The sequence below is a fragment of the Aythya fuligula genome, chromosome 10 (assembly GCF_009819795.1).
Source record: "Aythya fuligula isolate bAytFul2 chromosome 10, bAytFul2.pri, whole genome shotgun sequence".
In the NCBI taxonomy this organism is placed as follows: domain Eukaryota; kingdom Metazoa; phylum Chordata; class Aves; order Anseriformes; family Anatidae; genus Aythya; species Aythya fuligula.
The window spans coordinates 12,127,650-12,149,353 of NC_045568.1; the positions used below are offsets into that span (position 1 = coordinate 12,127,650).

The 21,704-nt window shown below is 41.1% G+C and overlaps 1 protein-coding gene across 7 annotated transcripts in view; it reads left to right on the plus strand.

The window, feature by feature from the left end:
• SLC6A6 (solute carrier family 6 member 6) overlaps nt 1–20,147 on the plus strand; it is a 51,514-nt gene extending 31,367 nt beyond the window's left edge. For all 7 annotated transcript variants that reach the window (XM_032194405.1, XM_032194406.1, XM_032194409.1 and 4 more), the window contains 10 exons: nt 1,487–1,619; nt 5,058–5,192; nt 7,118–7,221; nt 7,335–7,459; nt 12,181–12,293; nt 14,673–14,810; nt 15,853–15,955; nt 16,879–16,979; nt 17,661–17,831; nt 19,569–20,147. In XM_032194405.1, the coding sequence (XP_032050296.1) occupies nt 1,487–1,619; nt 5,058–5,192; nt 7,118–7,221; nt 7,335–7,459; nt 12,181–12,293; nt 14,673–14,810; nt 15,853–15,955; nt 16,879–16,979; nt 17,661–17,831; nt 19,569–19,709 (1,264 nt within the window). In that variant the 3' untranslated portion in view covers nt 19,710–20,147. The remainder of the gene's footprint in view (nt 1–1,486; nt 1,620–5,057; nt 5,193–7,117; nt 7,222–7,334; nt 7,460–12,180; nt 12,294–14,672; nt 14,811–15,852; nt 15,956–16,878; nt 16,980–17,660; nt 17,832–19,568) is intronic.
• Nucleotides 20,148–21,704: the final 1,557 nt, after the last annotated feature.

The window sequence follows — 21,704 nt, forward strand, 5'->3', positions numbered from 1 at the left end:
TACAGCTGAAGTTTGTCTTACAAGTGTATTTTCTTCTTTTGTATACGCACAGCAGGTTTTTCCCTGATTTCCTTAGGCTCAGGTGAACCAGGACTGCAACTTTATGCCAAATATTCATTACTGAGGGGTTTTTCGTAACTGTTGAATAGCTCTGCTGATTAGGGCAGACTTACCCTGTCTGGTGCCATTAGTCCTTTTCCATAACAAAGTGCACACACGTTCAGAGAGAATAAAGCATTTGATGTGAGAACACATTCACACAGGTAATCTGAGTGAATTTGGCAAACACAGACACAAAAACAGATGGATGAAGGTTTGAGTCCTATTAAACTGGTCAGTTCAGGTTTTTTTCCAAAAACTAATTGCAAATTTTCCAACAGTGATTCCATTCACTATTATTTCCTTGGTAGCTGAAAAAAAAAAAAAAAAAAGAAAGAAAAAAAAAAAAACACTTTAATTAATTCAGGGGAAAAACAAGCCACAGTGTTTTGTCTAATGCTGGATGCACATATGGAGCTGTGCAGACCACGCTTGTGAGCCTCATCTTGGTACAGTACTGCAGACTGCTGTGTCTTTGGTGAAGGATAATTGCAGATTTTAATAGTTGTCTGAAAACAATATTTACTTAACAACGTTAGGTAGCAAGTTAATGTATCTAGTCGTGGGCCAAGGAATTTCTGTCATGATTGAGGTCAAGATTCTCCTTGACTGCAAAAACCTTGCAGAAAGACTTCAGATTTGAGTAGGTTTATTTTCAGAGGACTAAGTTTGCTCTTTCATATAAACAAATAAAATAAGTAGCAGGTATGACGAGATCTGTCTGGTGTGTGAGGACAGTTTATGTTGCAGGAAAGTTAAAAAAAAACAAAACAGTTTTAAATCAGACTTTAATGATGACCCATGGCAATGACCAAAAGAGAGAAGCCTTAACAAATTTTCTTCTCAGGAACACATAGCATTTAGATGCTCTCTTGAGACCCGTCTTACGAAAGGAATCACTTTGTATTTATTAACCTAAGTGACAGAATAATTTACCAAATTCCTTGTGCTGGCTTAACAAGACCCTAGTGGCGAGGGTGCTGAACGTGGATGGGCAATGGTTGTGTGCAGGGCCACGGGGAGGTGACAGGGTAACTGCTCCAGCTCTGTGCTGCAAAGCTGCTCAGCTTCCCCGTGCTGCTGCTTCTCTGCCCTCTTCGTGGCAGTCACAGTAATGAACTGAAAAGAAGAAGAAACCTGGACACAGACTAATCACACATCTGTGGTGGAGCTGGGGTTCGTGGCGATGCCGGGGCAAGTTTGTCTCACATCTTTAAAGGTATCAATGCAAAAGCAGCAGCGCTTTGAGTGTTCAGAGGACTGGGATCTACCCACGTGTCTGCTGCCCCTTAGGGTACCGTCGCATACTCTCAGACATCACAGTGAGGCTCAGCATTAACTCTGCTCATGCATCTCTCTCTTGTTTTGTTTTCTTTTGTATACTCAGGCGCAATGTACTGAGCTTGTCCTCAGGAATTGAAGATATTGGTATTATCAAGTGGGATCTAGCACTGTGTCTCCTCCTCGTCTGGGTGATATGCTTCTTCTGCATTTGGAAAGGAGTCAAATCCACTGGGAAAGTAAGTGCTTTTTACCTTTTTTTTGATCAGTCTAGTTAGCAGATGTCAGGAATACTAAGAATTGCTGTTCTTAAAGATATTCTTAATTTTCTTCCAAAAAATGTGCATTTTTGCTCTGATCATCTCCCTTTGGAAAGTCATTGTCAGTGCCCAAAATGCTTGTGAGTCAAGTAGCCCTTACTGGAGTGGCATCAAGAAGCAGATCCTAGCATGTTTTGAGTACCACTTTGCCTCTCTGAGGACGAGCATCCCACTGGTGCATGTAATGATCTTGGAAGGGCTTAGGCTAACAAAGTGTAGTGCTCTACACTCTCTGCTCGTGCTCTCACACCAGCCAAGTTCATTCTCAGCGTAACGGGGTGGATGTTAACATAGCTGTGGTAGGGATGTTTAAGTCAGTGGAAGATGCTGGATGCATAGCATTTTTGAAATGCCACTCACTTACTGAAGAGTTCTGCGCAGACTTAGAAGACTAAACTTAGGTACTTGTTTAGAAACTCTGTCCTTAACAGAGATCCTGGATTATTTTTTTTTTTGATTTAGGTTTACCATGTGCTATTTAGAGTCATATTTTTCTCCAAAGGATAACAGTGAAATCATTCCTGAACCTCATCTTACACCACCGCAAGAAACAAATTATAGCACATCTTGGCAAGTCACTAAACAATTTCAAGCATGATGTTATCCCCTTGCATGCAGTAATGCTTTTAAACCTAGCTTCATGAGAAAAGGCTTTTGAAGCCATTGCATATGTGTCCCTCTTAACTTTCAAACCTGTTGGTTGGGGCAGTGTTTCAGGTAAATCTAACAGAGATAGACAGGCCTCAAGATAGGAAGTTCCGCAGTTTCTGGTCGGCTAAGTAGAAGGGAGAAACTTCGTTAGTGTCCCAGCTGAGAGAAAGCCAGAGTGTGAACTCATCTTTTACTAGACCCCAGAGAAGTCAGGAGGAGAGACCAAATGTGAACGCCTCAGTTGGAGAAAAAGCACCATTTAGCGGTTTTACCTTGTTATATGCTGCAGAATCAACCAGGAGACAAAACTCTTCAGGAAACCAGTCCTCATTAGTTCCACTGTTGACTAAACTACTTGTTTTACTGTCGTTCCTATCTTGCTTTCTGTGATTTTATCATGGAGCCTCGTTAAAATCATGCTGGTGCCTTATTCTGGATTCCCGCCAGTTCTGCCCCAAAGAAAAGCTCCCACACCTCTAAAGTATACGTTGACAAAAATGTTTGCTTCTCTGTTCCCACTGATTGATGTGACCCGATGAGGTGGTGGTGTAAGTTGCGTAGGAAAGGTGAACACAATAAATCTCCCACCAAAGCAGAGTGGAAGCACACATTGCTGCAGTAGCTTTGTGAGCCTGGTTTCTGTTCAGTAAAGGTTAAAGTGCCTCTGACAGATTTTCTAAGTTCCTCATGACACATTTTTTTCAGGTTGCGGTGAATGTAACAGGTTGAAAACAGGTCTGTTAAAAGCAGTTAAAGTCTTTTTGTAAGGCAAGGCGGGCAGTAGGAATTCACTGCCTCCTTTCCACGGGGTCTGAGCTCATAGGGTGTGGAGCCAAAGCCCAGGAAAACCATTGGAAAATCTCTGGTTGACTCCATTAGCTTTGGGGTCAAACAAAAGTAAACTGTAAACTCTAATGGAGGGCTTGAATTATTTGAGAAGTCTAGTTTACTTTAGTAGATCATTGTTTATAGCACTTCCCTGCTTTCGAGTGTGTTAATGGCTTTTTGGAGAGCAGGAAAAAAAAAAAAAAGACAGTTTTTAAATCTCGTAGTAGCATGTTGGACAAATAAACACAGAATCATGAAGAAAAATAATAGTTGTGCTTATGCTTTGAATAATTTGCTTGATCTCAAAAAATTCCTCCGGTGTTACACAAGAATCCTTACCTGGAGGGCAAAGGCCAGTTTGTAAATGCTGCGTACTCTTGTGAATACGTATGGGCATATTTTTCTTGTAAGAAACTCTGATTTATCATAGGCCTGGGTTATATTAAGAAATTAGAAGGCACAGAATACCCCCTTTTATTCATCAGCTTTTGGTGAAACTGGGCTGATGTGTAATGCATATTATTTGTGAGTGGAAAATATAGAAAGATTTCAAAGGGACGATTAAAAAGGGCCTATATAAAAAGGTTACCTTTCATTTTACAGAATCAGTCTGGCTCCATGAATTATTATGGCAATGCAGGCTTTGAGTTCTCCTGGTTACTCTCAGAGGACACACTTAAAAAGAAAAATGGTGCATCCCGGGAGCTTTGCTGTAGCTAAACAAATTCTGGAAAACAAAAATACATTTTAACTCAAGGCAGCAAACTGTAATTACCTGGGGTGATCATCTGACTCCATGAAAAAAGTCCTTTCTTGGACTGTAGTGGATCCTGACTGTAACACAGCAGTTATATAAAAAATGAGAGAAGCACTGATGAGCAAAGAAAACAAGATGTTAGAGGTCAAAAAGTGTGAGTCTAAAGATAGAACTGTCCAAATGCAAACTAAATCAGCCCTCATGCTAGAGATTAAAGCAAAGAGCTCTTTCATCAAATGAATGAGAAGATAACAAGAAGAAAAGAAGCAGACTGTTATTCAAAGAAAGAGGGAATAGAGGTTAAAGCTAATGAAGACATATTCTCAAAACTGGATGAATAGATCCTTAGTTTACAATAATGATGTTGCTGAATAGGCAACAAGGGCAAGAATAAAGTTATGGGACTGGAAATTACCACTGTTGAGGCTGATGCCAACCTGAAGTGCTTAATGTGCTCAAGCTGATGGGAAGGGAGATGCAGGAGCATGGACCAAATTACCTTCATCTCTGAATGAAGTCCCTCATGAAATTGCCTGTAGGGGTGGTAGCAAGGGAGTTAGATGCAGAGTGCCACAGCTGAATTAAAACAGAAGTAGTCCCCACATTGATGACCCCTCCCCATGCAGCAGAATTTCTGGCTGTCCCAGGGTGGGTGCTGGGAAAGTCCCAGCACTGTTTGCAGATAGGCTTACAAACTACTTTGCAGTTTTGAGGTTCAAATAAAGAATGAGGTGATGCTTCAGACACCTTCAGCCAGGGAATCTCTTCAGCTTCACAGGCAAGGTGCACTTGCAGTGTGAGGAAAACAAGTAGGGTAAAGACAGAATTTCTAGTGAACGTTGTGAGATATAAAATCCCAGAGGGGGGTCAGGATGAATGAACAAACCTGCATTTTCCCCATGCCTAAAGCAATACACTGCTTTGGCTCAGTAGGAACCAAGGGAAAAACTGCAGGTGGGAGAAGCCATTAAATTCAGCATAGCTCCCAAGGCACAGAAAGTCAGGTCAGGTCCCTTTTAGGAATGAGTGGGCTTTGAATTACTGTCACTGGATCTCTTTTGATTCTGGAGGTGTAGCACTGACTGCCACAGACTAAACGTACAATTTCTTTGTGTTGCCAGGTAGTGTACATCACTGCCACATTCCCATTCGTCATGCTCCTTGTTCTGCTCATCCGTGGTGTGACCCTGCCTGGAGCTGCAGAAGGCATCAAGTTTTATCTTTATCCTGATATGTCACGGTTAGCTGACCCACAGGTACGGAACCAGGAGTGGGGAGCGGGATGATTTCCTGTACAAAGGGGGATGGTGGAGGGTGATGGTGGTGATGTAATGGCAACAGATTTTTTCCACGGTCTTTAGAGGTCCAAATATAGCATGAATATTAATGCTGGGTTATATTTTCCAGAGATCTGCTTGAGAAGGTCACTGTTATATGTGTTAATGCATCTTTTCACGTGTATGTATGTGTGTGTATGCGTGTGTATTTTTTTTTGTGTCAAAGGATTCTGAGGCTGTAGACTCTATCCTGTTATACAATCTCAGCTTTCTTGTTGGTAAGGTAAGGGAGATGCATTTTTTTAATGAGGATAGTCTTTAGTTTCAAAGGAAAGAAACGTGAGCTTCACAGATGGAACAACAAACAACAACTGTGAGTACCAGTGTCACCTAGTTCCCACTCCTCAGTAGAAGGAGATTGGGAAAGAAGTGAATGAAATAATAGAAAAATTACAACCCATGCTAAGGTGGAAACAAATGCTTTTGGAGGGGCAGGAAATAGAGTTTGCTTAGCCTTGGGTAGCGGGAGATGGGCTTACTCTTTCTTTATAGGCTATGATTAGGTAAAGATTCCTGTCCATGTTCACAGAGTGCAAATATGGGACATTTCAGCTGCCTAGCATTGCTTTAGCCAATAATGCTATGTGAGAAATGCAAAGCAACCAACCAACCAACCAAAAAAAAAACAACCAGGGATCCTTGAAAATAATGAAATAATGATCACAGTGAGACAGAATATCTTTTTTTTTTTTTTTTTGCAATTTCTTACTACTGAGTATTTGCTTAAAATAAAACTTCATTGGTATCTAAATAACTGAAGTAGGAAAAGTATAATTGAAAGAAACATTGTGGAAGCCTTGTTTATTCTCATCTTGCCCTCTATACATGATACCCTCTTTATAGGAAACATTATATTTTATGAATGCATCATATTTTATGGGACTCTATCACTTTTACGATCTACTATTAGCCCTAAGCCCAGAGTATTAGCTGATAGTATAAAGGAGATTTGTGTGAGCTGGCAGGCCCCCTCCGACAGTCTAGCAAAAGCATCGTCTCCAAGGAGATACCAGTCAGGAAGGTGCTGGAAAGTGATGGTGGGAGGGAGGAGGGTCTACAGTCTTGATTCTTGGTTATTCAGATTCCTTGGTGGTTTCTAATGATGTTAACAAGCTTGCATTAGCAGAAAGAAGTGAACAGGTGGAATTTAGTGGATGCATTTTGCTTTCTTTTCTATGTTTTTACTAAGCTAGAAGTTCATAGTGTAATGTTATTTCATTCTGTATATGTTTTTTTTAAATATAATCAGGAGAAAGAATCATGAGACCAAGGTCAGATACACATCTTATAAAGTGCATTGTATTCTGCTTGTTTTCCCCACACCCCTATGGCTCTTTATCTTGCATTTAAACAGTTACAAAAACAACCAGAAAGTTAGGAAAATAAACAAACTAAGTAAAAGAAAGTGTTTCTTAGGCTGTTCACATCCTCAGTTTAGTGACTGTTAGCTGATTCCAACTGAAATGAGTAAAAACAGAAATGAACAATTTTATAAATACTTCTGCATTTCCTATTGCACTGAAGCAGTTATTGTTGCGCCAACAGGAAGGATCATCTGAGTGACTAAGAGACTAGAAATACTAAGCATCTCTGGGGAGGGAATACAGGAACTGTTGAAGAATTGATGTTCTCGTGGGCTCTTGATGCTAACAATTCTCTTTTCGCTTCGAAAGCCATATTTGCAAATGTGATGTTCTCTTTCCCTTCCCTCCCTGATCCTGTAGCTATCACCCTCAATGGAAGCAATTGTTTTGTTGATATTGCATAGTTTGAACTCTGTGTTTGTCTTGAGTGCTGGAGTGCAACGATGCTGATAGTAACAGTCTTTCTGTCTTTCCCTTTAGGTCTGGATAGATGCAGGGACACAAATCTTCTTCTCATATGCAATCTGCTTAGGAGCAATGACTTCCCTGGGGAGCTACAACAAATACAAATACAACTGCTATAGGCAAGTTTCCATCCAAGGGGGTTTAGTGTTTTAGCTAAATGATGTAAATAAAGTAGGGACAATGGGTTAATTTTTTTTTAATTAACTTGCTCCATGACATATGTGTGACTTAGGGACTGTTTGCTGCTGGGATGCCTGAACAGTGGTACCAGTTTTGTGTCTGGCTTCGCAATTTTTTCCGTCCTGGGCTTCATGGCACAAGAGCAAGGGGTGAACATTGCTGATGTGGCAGAGTCAGGTACGATGGTATTGGTGGCAGTGGTGGTGGGCACTGCCGCCTAGCGTGTGAGCAAAGTTCTGCAGACTCAATCAGCTAACATCTAAGCAATAAAAACAGAACAAGATTTCCCATAATCTCCAGAAAAATAAGCACATTGTTGATTTGGGCTTTCATCTAGAGCAGTGATGGTTAGCGGGGTTGTATTACTTACTCTCTCTTGATTAACAGGGCAGTGAATACATTTCATAGCGTGCTAATCCATTTGGGTTGAGATCAGAGTTATGATAACCGCACCATTATCTAGGGTCCATTATCTATGACTTGAAAATTTATTCCGCCCTTCTTCTCACACTACCTTTATTTTCATTCAATGCAAATAGCCAGTATTTATGTATTTTTTTATAGCTTAGTTTTGCTTGCTCACAGCAGAGCGCTGCAGTGGGAATATTATTTTGGCCTTTTGAAGGGACATGCATGCATATATTCCTAAATCTCACTGAAAGGTGGAGGAGCTGGAGAACTCCTGGCCTCTGTGGACCATTTCATCCACAGTAACTCTAGCTGTTGCAGTCCTGCACTTGTCCTCTGTAGCTTCAGGATGAGGTTTTTATAATTGTGAGAAGTCCATTTTGAAACTGGATATACACTTTTATTTTTCCCTTATTTCAGAAGTGTTCTTCCCATTAATGTTCAGCTATGCACATGCAGCTGAAAAAGGCTAAATCCCCATAGTATGTGAATGCATCTCAGACAGAATAGATATTTTTCTTTTGTGGATGTCTCGTCCATGAGGGCAAGTGTAGCAATGTATTTTCACATAGAACAGGCAGGTTAGATGGGAATTACCACTCAAAAAAAATTAATCAGGCCTCAAAAGCTGTTAGGCAGTCTTAAGGCTAATGAGATTCAAATAATAATCATGTCATTTGAATGCACTTTTGGCATTTCTTTCTGATTTTTTGAACAATTTTAATTCACCTGCATATTATTTCAAAGCTTTTCTCTGGGAACTTGCTCTTAAAAAGGAAAAGTCTATATATAACTTCTAATCATATGAGTCTTTAAGAAAAATATCTCACTTCACAAAGGCTAATGAAAAACCAATGACATTGGTGGCACCGCTGGATTCTTGGGTGGCTGCAATTGGCATACCTCTCACAAGTGCAATTAGTTAACGCTCTTGGCCACAATGCCTATTTTGATCAGACGTTGATTGCTTTGTTTGAAAACAGGATGCAAGGAATAATCTCATTGAATGAATCATAAATAGCTCCATTTTTTCATATCTAGGTGGATCAATTCCAACAGTAGCATTTTTAAGTATTTACACATTGTGTTGTTTTTTTTTTCTGGTCAATATTTATTCTAATTTTGATTAATTACGTCTCTGATAAACAGTCAACTATGTTCCTGTTGCCTGGCATTTTTAAGAATTAAACAATTTTATAGTAACACTGCATTATTAAGTAGTGTTTAAATGCAAATTAACTAATGATTTAGTGTTTACATAGCATTTTTTCATTAACAGCTGAAAAAGTATTTTTCAAAGGAGATTGATATCATAATCCCAGTTTCATAGCTGGGACAACGAGGGCACTGATTAGCTTCCACACTTAGCTTTCAGTTTCTTGCATATTTTGTTGTCAATTCCTTCAGATTTTCTAGTTTATTTCAGTTAAGCCCTATTGCTAGTGGCCAGACTTTGCAACCATCTCAGCAGTTCAGTGGGTTGCCCATCATCATTGGCTGGTCTTTGGCTAAATTTTTAGATTTTTTTTTAGATTTTTACTTGACAGTAAGCATTACCCAAATTATCCAAACCACTTCCCATGGCCTTCCTCACTGCCTCCCTCAGCAGAGGTCAAGTGCAGAGCCACTGCAGACCACTTGGTCCTGCTGGGACAGGCATCCAAGGAACCCATGTGGGGCCGTGGAGAAAACTCTCAGTGCTGCCCAATCCAGCAGCAGGAGCTGATCGAGCAGGTGTTTGAGCCTCATTTTTGGCCTTTTCTTTCTGTTTTCTCATGACGCAAAGTCAAAACCACTCCCCTGGTTCAGAATAAAGGCAAGCAAAAGCACTGCTGCTTGGCCATAGGACTGAGGAGAGGACATTGTCCCCAGGACCAGTGCCTACTGCTTCCCTTTGTCTCTGCCCAGAGAATTAAATCCCTCCTGATCTATGCGTGACACCAGTTATTCCCTTGTGTGCCCTCCTGCAAGCCAGGGGAACATCAATAAATTTGCTAGAAGAATCTCATGGCCACATTTTTTTTTAACCTGTGCCAAATTCAGCCTTCTAATAATGTTTCTGGGCCACCCTCCAGTCAGCAAGGGGTAGCTCCTGCTGGCTTCCACTGGCTTTACTAGGCTTACACAAGAGTTAAATAAGATCCCATTTGAATTTCAAGTGAAATCAGATTTCTGATAAATAGCACTTGATTTTTTTTCCAAAATAATTTTAAAGGGAGAAAGCAAAGCAGTGTAGGCACAAAAGAAAGTCCTAGTGAGTCCAATTTAATCTGCACTGAATTTCTGTTTGACTGGAAGAAGTATTTTACCACATGAACAGTGTTAAAACAGCAGAAGATCTGCCTTTTTAAAAATCCCGTTTGCAACAACTTCAGATTAAGCAGGCCTGCCTACAGTGCCTTGGCCTTCCTCATACCCTGCCCAGCTTCTGCCTCTGCAGTTTTCGGCTCCTGGGGTGCATCCCCTGCCGTGCCTAGGCAGCAAGTGGGATGGGATCGTGGCAGTCCTAATTGGCTTTTATCAGCAGCCACAAGCGTTCACTTTTGAAAAACATCCTTCAGAGCCACATAGTTTCAAATTAAATATGATTTTAAATTATTTCTGTTCATTCAAGGGGATGTCAGGAACATTTGCTTTCACATAGACTTTTTTCTTTTTATATTTCAACATTTAGTTTCAAAGGAAAGTCAAAGCTAGAACAGGGATTAGGAAGGACACTTGTTACTTGACAGTAGCACAGTGCAAGGACACTTTCAGTTGCCAAAGCATAGAGAATTGCAGCAAGTTTTGAGGAGGGCAGTTTTACATCTGTCTCATCAATTGCACAGATGGCAAGTGCCATCTGGTAGCAGTTCTCCCTGAGGGAGGACCTACTGTACCCACTGAATCAGGGGGAAAAAGCAAACCCCTCACAAATTTGAGACAATCACCAATTTTTGGTATCTTCTGTCATATAAAATCTTAGTTGTGTTTCATTTTAAATAAAATTAGTTGCTCGATTGTTGGCTAATTTGTATTTATTTCTATTCAAATATTTTCAGTGACTTAAAGATTTCTTTAGTTTGAAAAAAAAAATCATCTTTTTTTACTTCTTTCTCTTGCTTCTTTTTCCATATTTCTTGTTGTAAAGGAAAAGTGGGAGGTAGGAAGAGCAGCATTAGAGATTTTTCTGTACAGATCAGAGATGAGATTCTTGGCCCCGCACTGCAGCACTTAAAATAATTCCTCTTCCCATTGAAAATTACTTGAATCCACTTCAAAATCCTGGAAAATGCCAATCCTCAAGGCTCCTTAAAGCAAACAAATAGCTGAGCCAGGCATTCCCGGGTTTAATCTGAATTTAAATCTGCCCTCAAATTCACAAAATTTCTATGGCCACTTTGAGAGCCTGCCGTAAATGCCAGCTTGCCCGTGTTCCTGTCTCCCACTTGGAGAGGGCTCCTTCTCTCTCGCTAGAAGCTCTCAGAAGCGATAGCTGATAGCACTTGGCTCCAGGCACAGCACCTTTGCAGGTCAGCGTGCGAGAGCTCTGCACGTATGCTCGGTGTGTGGGTATGAGTGAGAAGCCATCCGGCCCACAGCACAGACAGGACCCAGTCTAGCCATGAGCACTCACCCAAAACCTTTTGTTTCCAGAGCAGAAAAGACAGGCTACAGGTCCCAGCCCACTGGTGGTCCCAGACTGCTGCAGTTGTGGCTGATGTTGGCCACGCTCAGTGTCACTGCGGCAGGTTTAACTAGGCTGGCCGGATAGGGGCATACGATGTGCCAGTGTGGGGAAGAGATTTCACACAGAGAGATTTTACACACCAGCAATTAATTCCTAACAGCAGGAGGCTTTTTTTTTTTTTAATTATTATTTATTTATTTATTTATTTAATTCAGGGACCACAGCTGATATAACTAGGACTAGCCTTTAGGGCAGCAGTGAGGGTTTGCAGAAGGAAAGGAGCCATCTCGAGGAGTGCAAACATCTCTCTAAAAAAGCCTTGCTGGGTTTGGAGTTTGCACCCAGAGAGAGGCAGTGGTTGCTTTAGTGAAGATCCCAGGGAACTTTTGGAGCAGAGTCCCTTCCTTGCATGCAAAAGGGTTTCATCATCATCATCTTCATCGTGACTGCGTGGGCTAGCAGTGGGATTCTGCCATTCCCCTGGGTCACCCCTTCTCCCCCTACCCCAAAACCATCCTGTATCACATGGGCAGGTGTAGGACCACCTCCATTACTGGCATGTTTGAGACAGATGTTAAAACTGGTGATCAGTTAGCAATGGCCTCGGGGGTTTGCCTGTGGTTTCTGCTGTAGTCATGCGTGCTTCGTTTTCAGATAAAAGAGCCAAACTGTTTCACTTCTGGTATTTCCAGCCGCGTTTGGATTTATCTGAACGGAACCAGGCATTCCTGCATTTGAGGGTGGCTACCTTTACCAAAGAGCTGGTATTTACTATTTCTCTTCCCTTCCCCTCCCCCTTTCCTATTTTCTCTTTCTCTAGGTCCAGGCCTGGCCTTCATTGCTTACCCCAAAGCTGTGTCCATGATGCCGCTGCCCACCTTTTGGGCAATCCTTTTTTTTATTATGCTTCTGTTGCTTGGACTGGATAGCCAGGTTAGTCCGATGGGTAAGAGATGCGGGGCTGGTGGTCTTGGTGCTTGACTGGGCAAATCTGGTTAGGGAGACATGAATCCTAGAAGTGAATACCTCTAACACTGCCTAAGAGGAATTCATCTGTGTTGCTCTTTGATGTGGGGGCTGCATTTCGTGAATGTGTGACTTGACTGATAATCAGCATGATGTTGCTGACCAAGTCTTTGTCATCAGGAGCTAATGGAGTCCAAGGGACTAGAGCAGTTCTCCCTAACCTAAATACCAGTCTCAGTCTGGCCCCCAAATAACACCATTTCAGTTATGGTGCAGTACTTTCCTACTTTGGAGAAGGCCCTGTGCTCAGAGGTGCCAAGGAGCTTGGGATCTTGATGACTTCCACGTCATCAGTGGGCATTTGGTGCCTCTGAATGGGACAGAAACCATCTCAGAAAGTTTCCAGCTGTACTAATTACGTAGCACCCACTGCTATTAATTAGTGAATGTGAAAAAATAAGAAAGTTTAGTTCAAGAAGTTATGTGCTTTTTCCCACTGGTTGCTTATAGGAATGTTGGACTAAATTTCACAGAAGAACCTGTAAATCATTTCTAGAAAGGCCACTTACAAGGAAATGCATGTGGCAAAGGATTATGCAGTAACTACACATTCAAAACTGCTGAAGTTTTCAGGGCAACAGGCAGCTTTCTGCACTCAAATGGAAAATAGCTTTAATTATAAACACTCACTTGCTAAAGGTGAAGTTTTTATTTACCCTAAATCCTTTCTTGATCGAAGAGAAATATATAAATGGATTTTTACTCAGTTGTTGTTTCTTACATTTTTGATACTCCATTTGCCCTAAATTGCTTTTTATGTCTTATCTTTGAACTCTGTTGAGCAACTTTCAATCATTCCAAAGTGAATTTAAAAGTTCCCAGTGCTGTGGTTCAACAAGTCTGTGCTTATGCAAATTGGAAGCTGTCTAGTAATTTTAAAAAGCTCAGTGCGTAGAATGATTAAAACAACCAGAGTACTTAATTTCTCTCCTCCACCCCCCTGGTTCTTTTTGGAGTGCAGTTGAGCAGGTTTCTGGAATGCCAGAGAAGGTTAAGATCAAATCAGCCCAAAGGGTTGCATTTAAAAGGAAAACCAGTTTTCAGAAGTCACAATAACAAGACAGGAGGCAACAAAGTTTGCTGGAGTTATTTGCTGGACAGTCTGTATCTCCAAAAAGGTGTTTCAGCCTGTGGTCAAAGAGGGTAGAGTTGTTAAAGGGCACTTCTGGGCACTGTAAAAGCAATATAGATACAGGGCAAGAAAAAGTTCTTGAAATAATGCTATTTCATAGACTTCCCATGTTAAAAGGTTGTAAGACAGTGGATCCAGTTAGAGTGAAGATCATTTCTACAAAGGCAGCCTAGGTTCTCCATGGTATCCTCATGTCTTCAGTAAACTTAGTGCTTTTGTACCTTGCCAGATGGAAAGTGGAGAATAGCTGAATGATATTTTCTTCAGGTTTGATTGCTGGGAGTTCAGCAGACTTTTCTCCGTGGGTTTTCAGTAAACTTTGAACTTTTTTTTCAAATTTGGTTAGTTCAGGTTGTACACCTTACATGAAGTTTTCAAATGGTAAGTTAGCACAAATACAATTATCATGAAGCTAGTTAAAGTAAAATTTTAGTTAACCTATTAAGGGCTTCATTTTTGTTATACCAATGCAAATAGTTTACCAAGGCTTTGTATGGGAACTGTATCAAGAGATCCCTTATTGTTTGACGAAGTACCCCAGAGCCTCAGCCAGAGAAACTCCGCTCACCGATTCAGAACAGACAAGTTCAATCAAGAAGGGCTGCTATTTCACATCAAAGTCTGCTTTCCCTCAGCTGCATTTTCTCTAGCTAACCCAAGAATAGAATTATATCCAATTGTGGAATTAACCTAAATAGTACCTGCGAGGTTTTCTGGCACATCAAAAAAAGACTGAGAGGTACTCTTCTCGCTTGTGCAGCTTAGGCTTTTTGAGTGTTTTCTCTCTGCCTCTTTTCTAGCATACATCAAGTATTCATCTGGAACAGCTACAACATAAAAGCCACATAAGTGCCTTCCTGTCATCAAATTAAGTTCCTTTATCCTTGTGGCTTGCATTTACAAAGCCCTTTTAGTAGTTTGCAAGGATGCTAGGAAATGAACATCAATTCTGAAAGCTTATTCAAAACTGAAAACTACCCCCAGACTTTAACCTTTGGGTTAAAAGGAATAGCTTCTGATTCATTTATTCAGAGCAGCATTTTGCTTCAGAGTACAGTTACAAATGCTGTGCAGCATTTGTTTAATTGCGAGCTAACATAAAATGCTTGGCAGATAATTTTCAATTCATATTTCTTTATTGTTTTCCTCTTTAGTTTGTTGAAGTTGAAGGACAGATCACGTCATTAGTTGATCTGCACCCATCCTTCCTAAGGAAGGGTTACCGACGGGAAATCTTCATCGCTATAGTATGTTTCCTTAGCTATCTTCTGGGACTAACTATGGTGACTGAGGTAAGTAACAGCAATGCTGGAAATTGCCTCCTTTTTTAGCCATTTTTTAGACCTGTTTTAGTTATGAATCAGACTACACAAAATTACCCACTCAGAGGAACTGTGCTCTTCAGATCTACAGAGCATCTTTCATCCCTAGATCTGACAGCATTTTGAAAGGGAGCTACATATCCTCCCCTTTTCAGTCTGAGGAACAGAGAAATGAATTCTCATTAATTTCATTCTGATCTAAGTACTAATCAACATGAGTATGAATATTAACAACTGGCTCTGAATGATGAAACACATATAGGGAACCTTCAGTAAAGCAGATTAAGAATCCATCCAGTACAGATTTTGTCTTAGCAACACAGATTTGAATCGAGTAAATATCCCTAGATTTATTCTGGTATAAATCAGACAGGAATGTGTTCTAGAAGCTGCACTGTTATGTTATTTTCAAAATAAAATTAAAGCAACATGTTAAAAACAACTGGAAGAGGATGACTGTAAGTATTGATATAGCACCTTTAACAAAGGTGCCTAACAAACTTATTTTTTCAAGTAAAAATGCCGGTATGCACATTCAATGAAGTGAGAGCAAATTGCCTAGCAGTATAGTGTAATTAAATAGAATTAGAAATATCCCAATGAAATAAGTTCTTCTCAGTTCATAAATGAGGACCCTCCTGATAAGGTGACTGACATTTTTAGTATTTTGGAACTGCTACTGATAAAAGGCCTGCTGTTTCTTTACATCATTTGTTTCTATAAATGTCTGTCCTAAAATACTTTTAAGAAGGAAAGACTTAAGTGTCTCAGTAGATTATACTAAATGGCTTAATTCTGTTTAATCATCATCTTGTTTAGAATGTTTCCTATAGTAAACAAGCATATTCCCTGGGGAAGGTAATGCCAGGTATTTACTTTACCTACATGCTTGATATTTCTGCTTGTTAGGCAGCATTCACTAAGGTATGCTGGTAGATTTTACTGAGAGCTGGGCCTGAAGCATTCAGGTCTTTTTCCCAATGGATCCTAATAAATTGTGTCTCTTTTACAGGGTGGCATGTATGTTTTTCAACTCTTTGACTACTATGCAGCTAGTGGTGTATGCCTTTTGTGGGTTGCATTCTTTGAATGTATTGCTGTAGCCTGGGTTTATGGTAAGTGAGAACCCTTTCATCTGATACTTTTGGATGAGTTAGTGACAATTTTGCTAGCCAAACGTTTAATCATCAGCCATCCCTGAATCATCTTCCCAGCAGCAGAGACATGCCATTAATTTGCACTGACCACTTGGAGACAAAATTGCATCTGGGACGAAGCCAGCCTCCAGTGTTTTTCCACACAAAAATGAGTGTTTTTCTATTGCTAATTAATAAAAGCACAATTAAGCATTTACATGTGTTAAGTTTAGAGATGAGAGTTGAAAGTCTGGCCAGCCATGAAAATTTGTGCTTGTCTCGGAGAATTTCCTTTCAAAGCTGCCATGTCTGCAAGGGCCAAGCCAACCAAATAGAAAATACAAAAAGAAAGCTGACAGTAGAGTGTATTCTGTCCTGTTGTTTTTAGGTGCTACTGAGTACCAAAGTTTGACAGTAGTTTCCATTGCTGCCTGAGATGGTAGCTTAGAAATGATCAGAAAATGTTTGCTGTTTATCACTGGTCATTTCCCTGACTCTTCCTGTACTCCATCTTCTTAAAAAAGCAAAACCAAACCAAGCCTTCATTTTACATCAGTCAAATTTCTGTAGAAGCAGGATGTCCATTTGCTATTTTGTCCCTCATGTCATGATCCCTCTGGCAAGTTCAGTGAGACTTTGGGGAGAGAAATGTGTGCATGACAGGGGCAGGAGGGATTAGCATTGTGCTCCTGCATCTAAATAATGAGCTTGTGAAAGCACAGGCTCCCCCAGCCTTTGAGCTTCTGAAGGAAAAAATCTTGAATTTCACATCCATGACAATTTGGGCGATACATCTGCCCTTTAAATACTCCTTGGGGTGCCTAGGAAGGCAGCTGTAATTCTGCAGTTCTTATGTGGCTTTTATAAGCTCGACTGATAACTATGCTCACTATCTCTTACAGGCGCTGATAATATTTATGATGCCATTGAGGATATGATTGGATACAGACCTGGTCCCTGGATGAAGTGGAGCTGGATTGTGATCACACCAGTTCTTTGTGTGGTGAGTTTTTGAAACAGGCTGTTTCAAGTCTTCCATGTGGCAGCTTTGAGCCTCTTCTTAATGCTTCCCTTTAAGTGAAGGCTGTTCCATTCAGAGACCAATTTGCAAAGAGCTGCTGGAGGCTTGATATATTCTCAGATGTTGGCTGTTAATGTGACAGCTCTCTGCTGTGCTCACACAAATTGTAGTTATCTACATTTGAGTGGATTTTTCTTAAGATTGACAAAGTATTACATTTGTGACACACAAAACTCACTCCAAAGAGCAGTCTTATTTAAGTAATAGAACCACTAGGCCATTTTAACAAAAAGTCCTGAGGCAGGACTGCCAGTCTGAGGCAAACACTCGCTGTGGAGTATTTCCTTTGCTGGGAAGGACATCTCAGTAAGCTCCTTGCAATGTACAGCATTTGAGCTCTGAAAAAGAACACACAATGCACTGCAGCTGTTCAACACCATCATTTAACACCCTATTGTCAAGCAACAGTTTACTTACCTGCAGATGTAGATGCTTTTTTAATAATTTAAATTGAAGAATAATGCCCCTATTGGTTAAAATACATATTGTATCTGTCAGCTCTGTCTTTTGCTGCCTGTCTTCCTTAGGGCCAGTGGTAGCATCAGAGCCGTGTTGCTTTGAACGTTTTTCGAGCCTCACTTGATTTTCTTTTCTCATCCACAGGGGTGCTTTATCTTTTCTTTGGCCAAGTACAAGCCACTGACCTACAACAAGGTCTACACATACCCTGACTGGGCAATCGGCCTGGGCTGGGTTCTTGCCCTCTCCTCCATGATCTGCATCCCTATGGTGATGGTCATCCGCATCATACAGTCAGATGGGTCGCTCATTGAGGTAAGAGAAACCAGCAGCCCCTCCTTACACATCAGAGAAAGCCTTGCATGTGGGAGAGTGAATTCAGGGCTGAGTCACATTTGGGGGGCTGGGCAGGCTCTTTGCATTTGATTTCTCCAAGCAATTTCGGAAGATTTAACATGAACTGGGAAAAGAGAAGCAACATGAAGTAGCCCTCACCTCTCCTTACTGCAAGAGGTAGGGCTGCTTGTAGAGAAAACAGACCACGACATTCTGTCCTTCCTCACCAGTTGGATAAGTTAGACTATAACATAACCAAACAGCCTCTGTGCACAGCTGTCTGTGTAGTGGAGAACGGGAGCTTCAGCTTGCTCTGTTTTACGCAAAATAAGCACAGAGCTTGGAAAAATGCCACCTTGTTCAGGTAGGGCAAAGTTGGATGCCTCCCCTGCAGTGCATGCAAATAAGACTGTTAAACATCACCTGTCCCTTTGGCAAAAGGTAGGAACAGAGCAAACGCAGCCTTCTGGCCTCAGACAAACACCAGGTGATTTTACTTGCCTCCTACTTCTGCAGTTTCCAGCTTGGTGAATTGTTGTCTCCGTGTGCAGACAAGCACTCAGTCTGAGGTGCTTCCAAGAGCCAGGTCTCTCTTCTCCAGCCCACGGGGAAAAGGAAGCACCATCCCCATAATCACTGAGAAAACAGAGAGCGAGAGACTTGGATCCAACCCAGATGCCTAGGAGCTCACTGAATTTTAGGGAAATTTGGATCCACCTGTGGATTGTGTGGCTCTCAGGCATGGCCTTTGCTTTAGGGCACTGAATTAAAGTCAAACTCTCCTGACAGCATGCTTCACATTTAAACTTATTATTATTATTCCTCATGAGTCAAAGTGAAACACTGAATCTAGATTTTCCTGAGCTTTGGAAAACTTGGGTTCAGATTCAGACTTGTCTGTGCAGATTTTCTTGGGTTCAGCTTTACAGGCAATCTTCCTTTCATATTTCAGCACTGGTTCTCCTGGTTTGTTCTTCCAATGGAAAGTTTTTAGAGACTGTGCAAGCATGAAACTTAGCACTTCTCTTCTAAGTTTTTCAGATTAGTTTTGTTTTTGCTTAATGAGACGGTCTTAAATGCTGCCCCGGGTATTCTTTGAGGAGAAAGTGGGACACTTTGGGTTAGAAAAAAAGAGAGAACAGAGTAAGAAAAGAACATTTCCCAGGGCACAAAAACTTGAATTTGTTTTCCTCCAAGTGCTAATGGTCTTTTTCAGCCGTGCCCAGAGCATTTTCATGAGTGTTTATTTTCCTGCCTACATTGTCACCATCTGTTGAAAGACAAGTCTAAAAGTAGCCAAAACACTTCTCAAAGACCATGTTAGGAAAGGGAAGAGAGTAAACACTGGTCAGATGCCATTTAGTTCTTTCTTTGTGAACCAAGATGTAAGAACAAAGTTGCCACTTATAATGAGCGGCTGGCCTAAAAGGCAGTTTTTTTCTAAATGAGGAAGGAGAACAGACAAAACTTGAGCAGCAGCTGCAGCACTGAAAGCCCGAAATGCTAGATGATGCCGTGAATGCCCCGTCTGACATGCCAAAACTCAAACGTGGTGCTACACAGCCCCGTTCTCCTTGCTCTTGCAGAGCCACGTGGCATCTGCACATCTCCAGCGGCCACCAGCCCCATCCTTCAATTGCCACATCCTCCGTTCTGCACAGGAGTCTTTGGGCACTGCTCGGTCTTTCAACCTTTGCTTTTTCCCCTTTCTTTCAGAGGATAAAAGCAGTGGCTGCCCCCAAGGAAGTGAATCGGTGGTCCAAAGAAACAGAGAGTGGCACCCCCTTCTGCCCCAATGGAACTTCGAATGGCGGATTGATCAAGCCAACTCATATCATTGTGGAAACCATGATGTGAGCTCTCTCTGTGAGAGGATAAACCTGCTTTAACTGCCGTTTACTAACCATAGATTCTCATAGGACCAGGTTTACAGAGCTTTATATTTGCACTAGGATTTATTTTTATTTCTCACAGAGAAAGTTATTTTTTGTGTGTGTTTTTTTTTTAATATTTTGTAAGGTAATCACAGCAGATGTCTCTCTGTAGAGGGAGAGCTTTCATATCAGACTAGACATATTACAGGAATTTACTATTATTGTTTTTTTTAAATATATATATCTTTATCTCTAAATATTATACATCTTACCACTTGAATTGATTGTCTTGCCAGCAATATATTCAAGTCTCAGAAAGCAATTTTAGGTGCTGGTATGGTTGGGAGCAGGGTAACCTACAGAACACACAAAAGGCGCTCTGTTGAGAGAAAAAAAAAAAAAAAAAGACACTGTTTCAAGAGAATTTTCAAAGGTGTAGTATTTCCACCCTCTGGTTCAATTGTGGTAAACGACAGGCTTCAGGGTCACATGAGGAAAAGGGTACAGTTATGTTTAGCACAGTCCCTGAACAAAGATACAGCCAGGCAGCTGGAGCAGAGAGTTTGAGAGGGAGGCAGAGAAGCTGGGTGTGAAAAGCCTCGCAGCCGTTCCTCCAAGCACGGCGCTGGGACCCTGTCACACAAGCAAGAGGAGGACTTCAGGAAGGTGTTTGCAGGACTTGTCATGGTTCACTTCTTTTTTAGTGTTGGATTTGTTTGTTTTTTTTAAACTTAGGTGAAATGCCTGCTGTTTGTGCATGAGCGAGCAGGTTGAATACTTGCTCCTTTTTTTTCCAGCAAAGCAGATTTTAGCTGAGGTGTCGCTGGTGTAAACTTGAATTCTGCAGCCTGCCCCTGAGCAGCACGGGTGAGTGCCGAGGCACTGAGCAGAGAAAAGCAGCACCTGTGGTTTTGGTGCTTCAGACGTTTGCTTGCCCATTTGTTTGCGTGTTAACTATTGGACTTTGGTTTGGGGCAGAAAAATAAAATAAAAAAATCCCTTGTGGACTCTGACTGTCCAAAGGTGGACGCAAACCAGGTCATCCCCAACACAAGGAACAAAACCGCTCACCTACACCTGGTGTAAGCAGTATTTATAACAGACATATTGTTAATAATAATAGTAATGAAGATAATAATATTGCTCAGCAAACAGGTGCTTTTCATCCACATATCTCAAAAATGCTTTGCCAAGTTTGGTAACCAGAATTCACTTTATTTATTTATTTTGGGGAGTTGGTTACTGGTGGGTGAACAGACAGAAGGACTGAGTCCCTTGTCCCACGTTACTAAAAAGCAACAGTGGACCTAGGTTACCCAGTCTCCTTGCCCATCATTAGGTTAGGCCATAAGGGTTGCAAACATATTTATGAGGCCTATGAATCTGTCTGCTGAATAATCTGCTTATGGGATATTGAGCTAAAGCAAAGGAAACATATAATACTGAAATGTTTTGTATTTATTTGGTCTGAAGGAACTGCAAACCATTCCAGGTTAGAGTAGGGAATAAAGAGAAACCACTACGAGGAGTGTGGGAATGGGGCTGCAGCCGGGTTGCTGGGTACAGCTTCATGTGGGCCAGGTGGATGTTTCCATGGAGAATCGCTCCATGAAGACTGGAGCATTTTGTCCAAAATGTGGACAAAAGGGTTTTTTTGTTCTTTTTTTTTTTTTTAAACTTGAGCAGGTTGTGCTGGGAACAGGTTCTCTGGCAAAAGAGTTCTTTTCTTATTATGATGCCACAGTTAAGCTATCCGAAGGTATCTAGAGGAAATGCTTGATGAAAGCAGAGCTTGTATATGCTTATTTTGCTGTCAGCTTAATCTGTCAGGGCAGATTTTGGCATTTAAACAGGAACATATCCAGTTCTTAACATTCCTACACAGTAGTTTTGTTTAACTTTTTCATGTCCCGTGGACTAACTGGCCACAGCAGCACAAACACTTGTTGATTAACACGTTGGCATTACTATAAAAAGA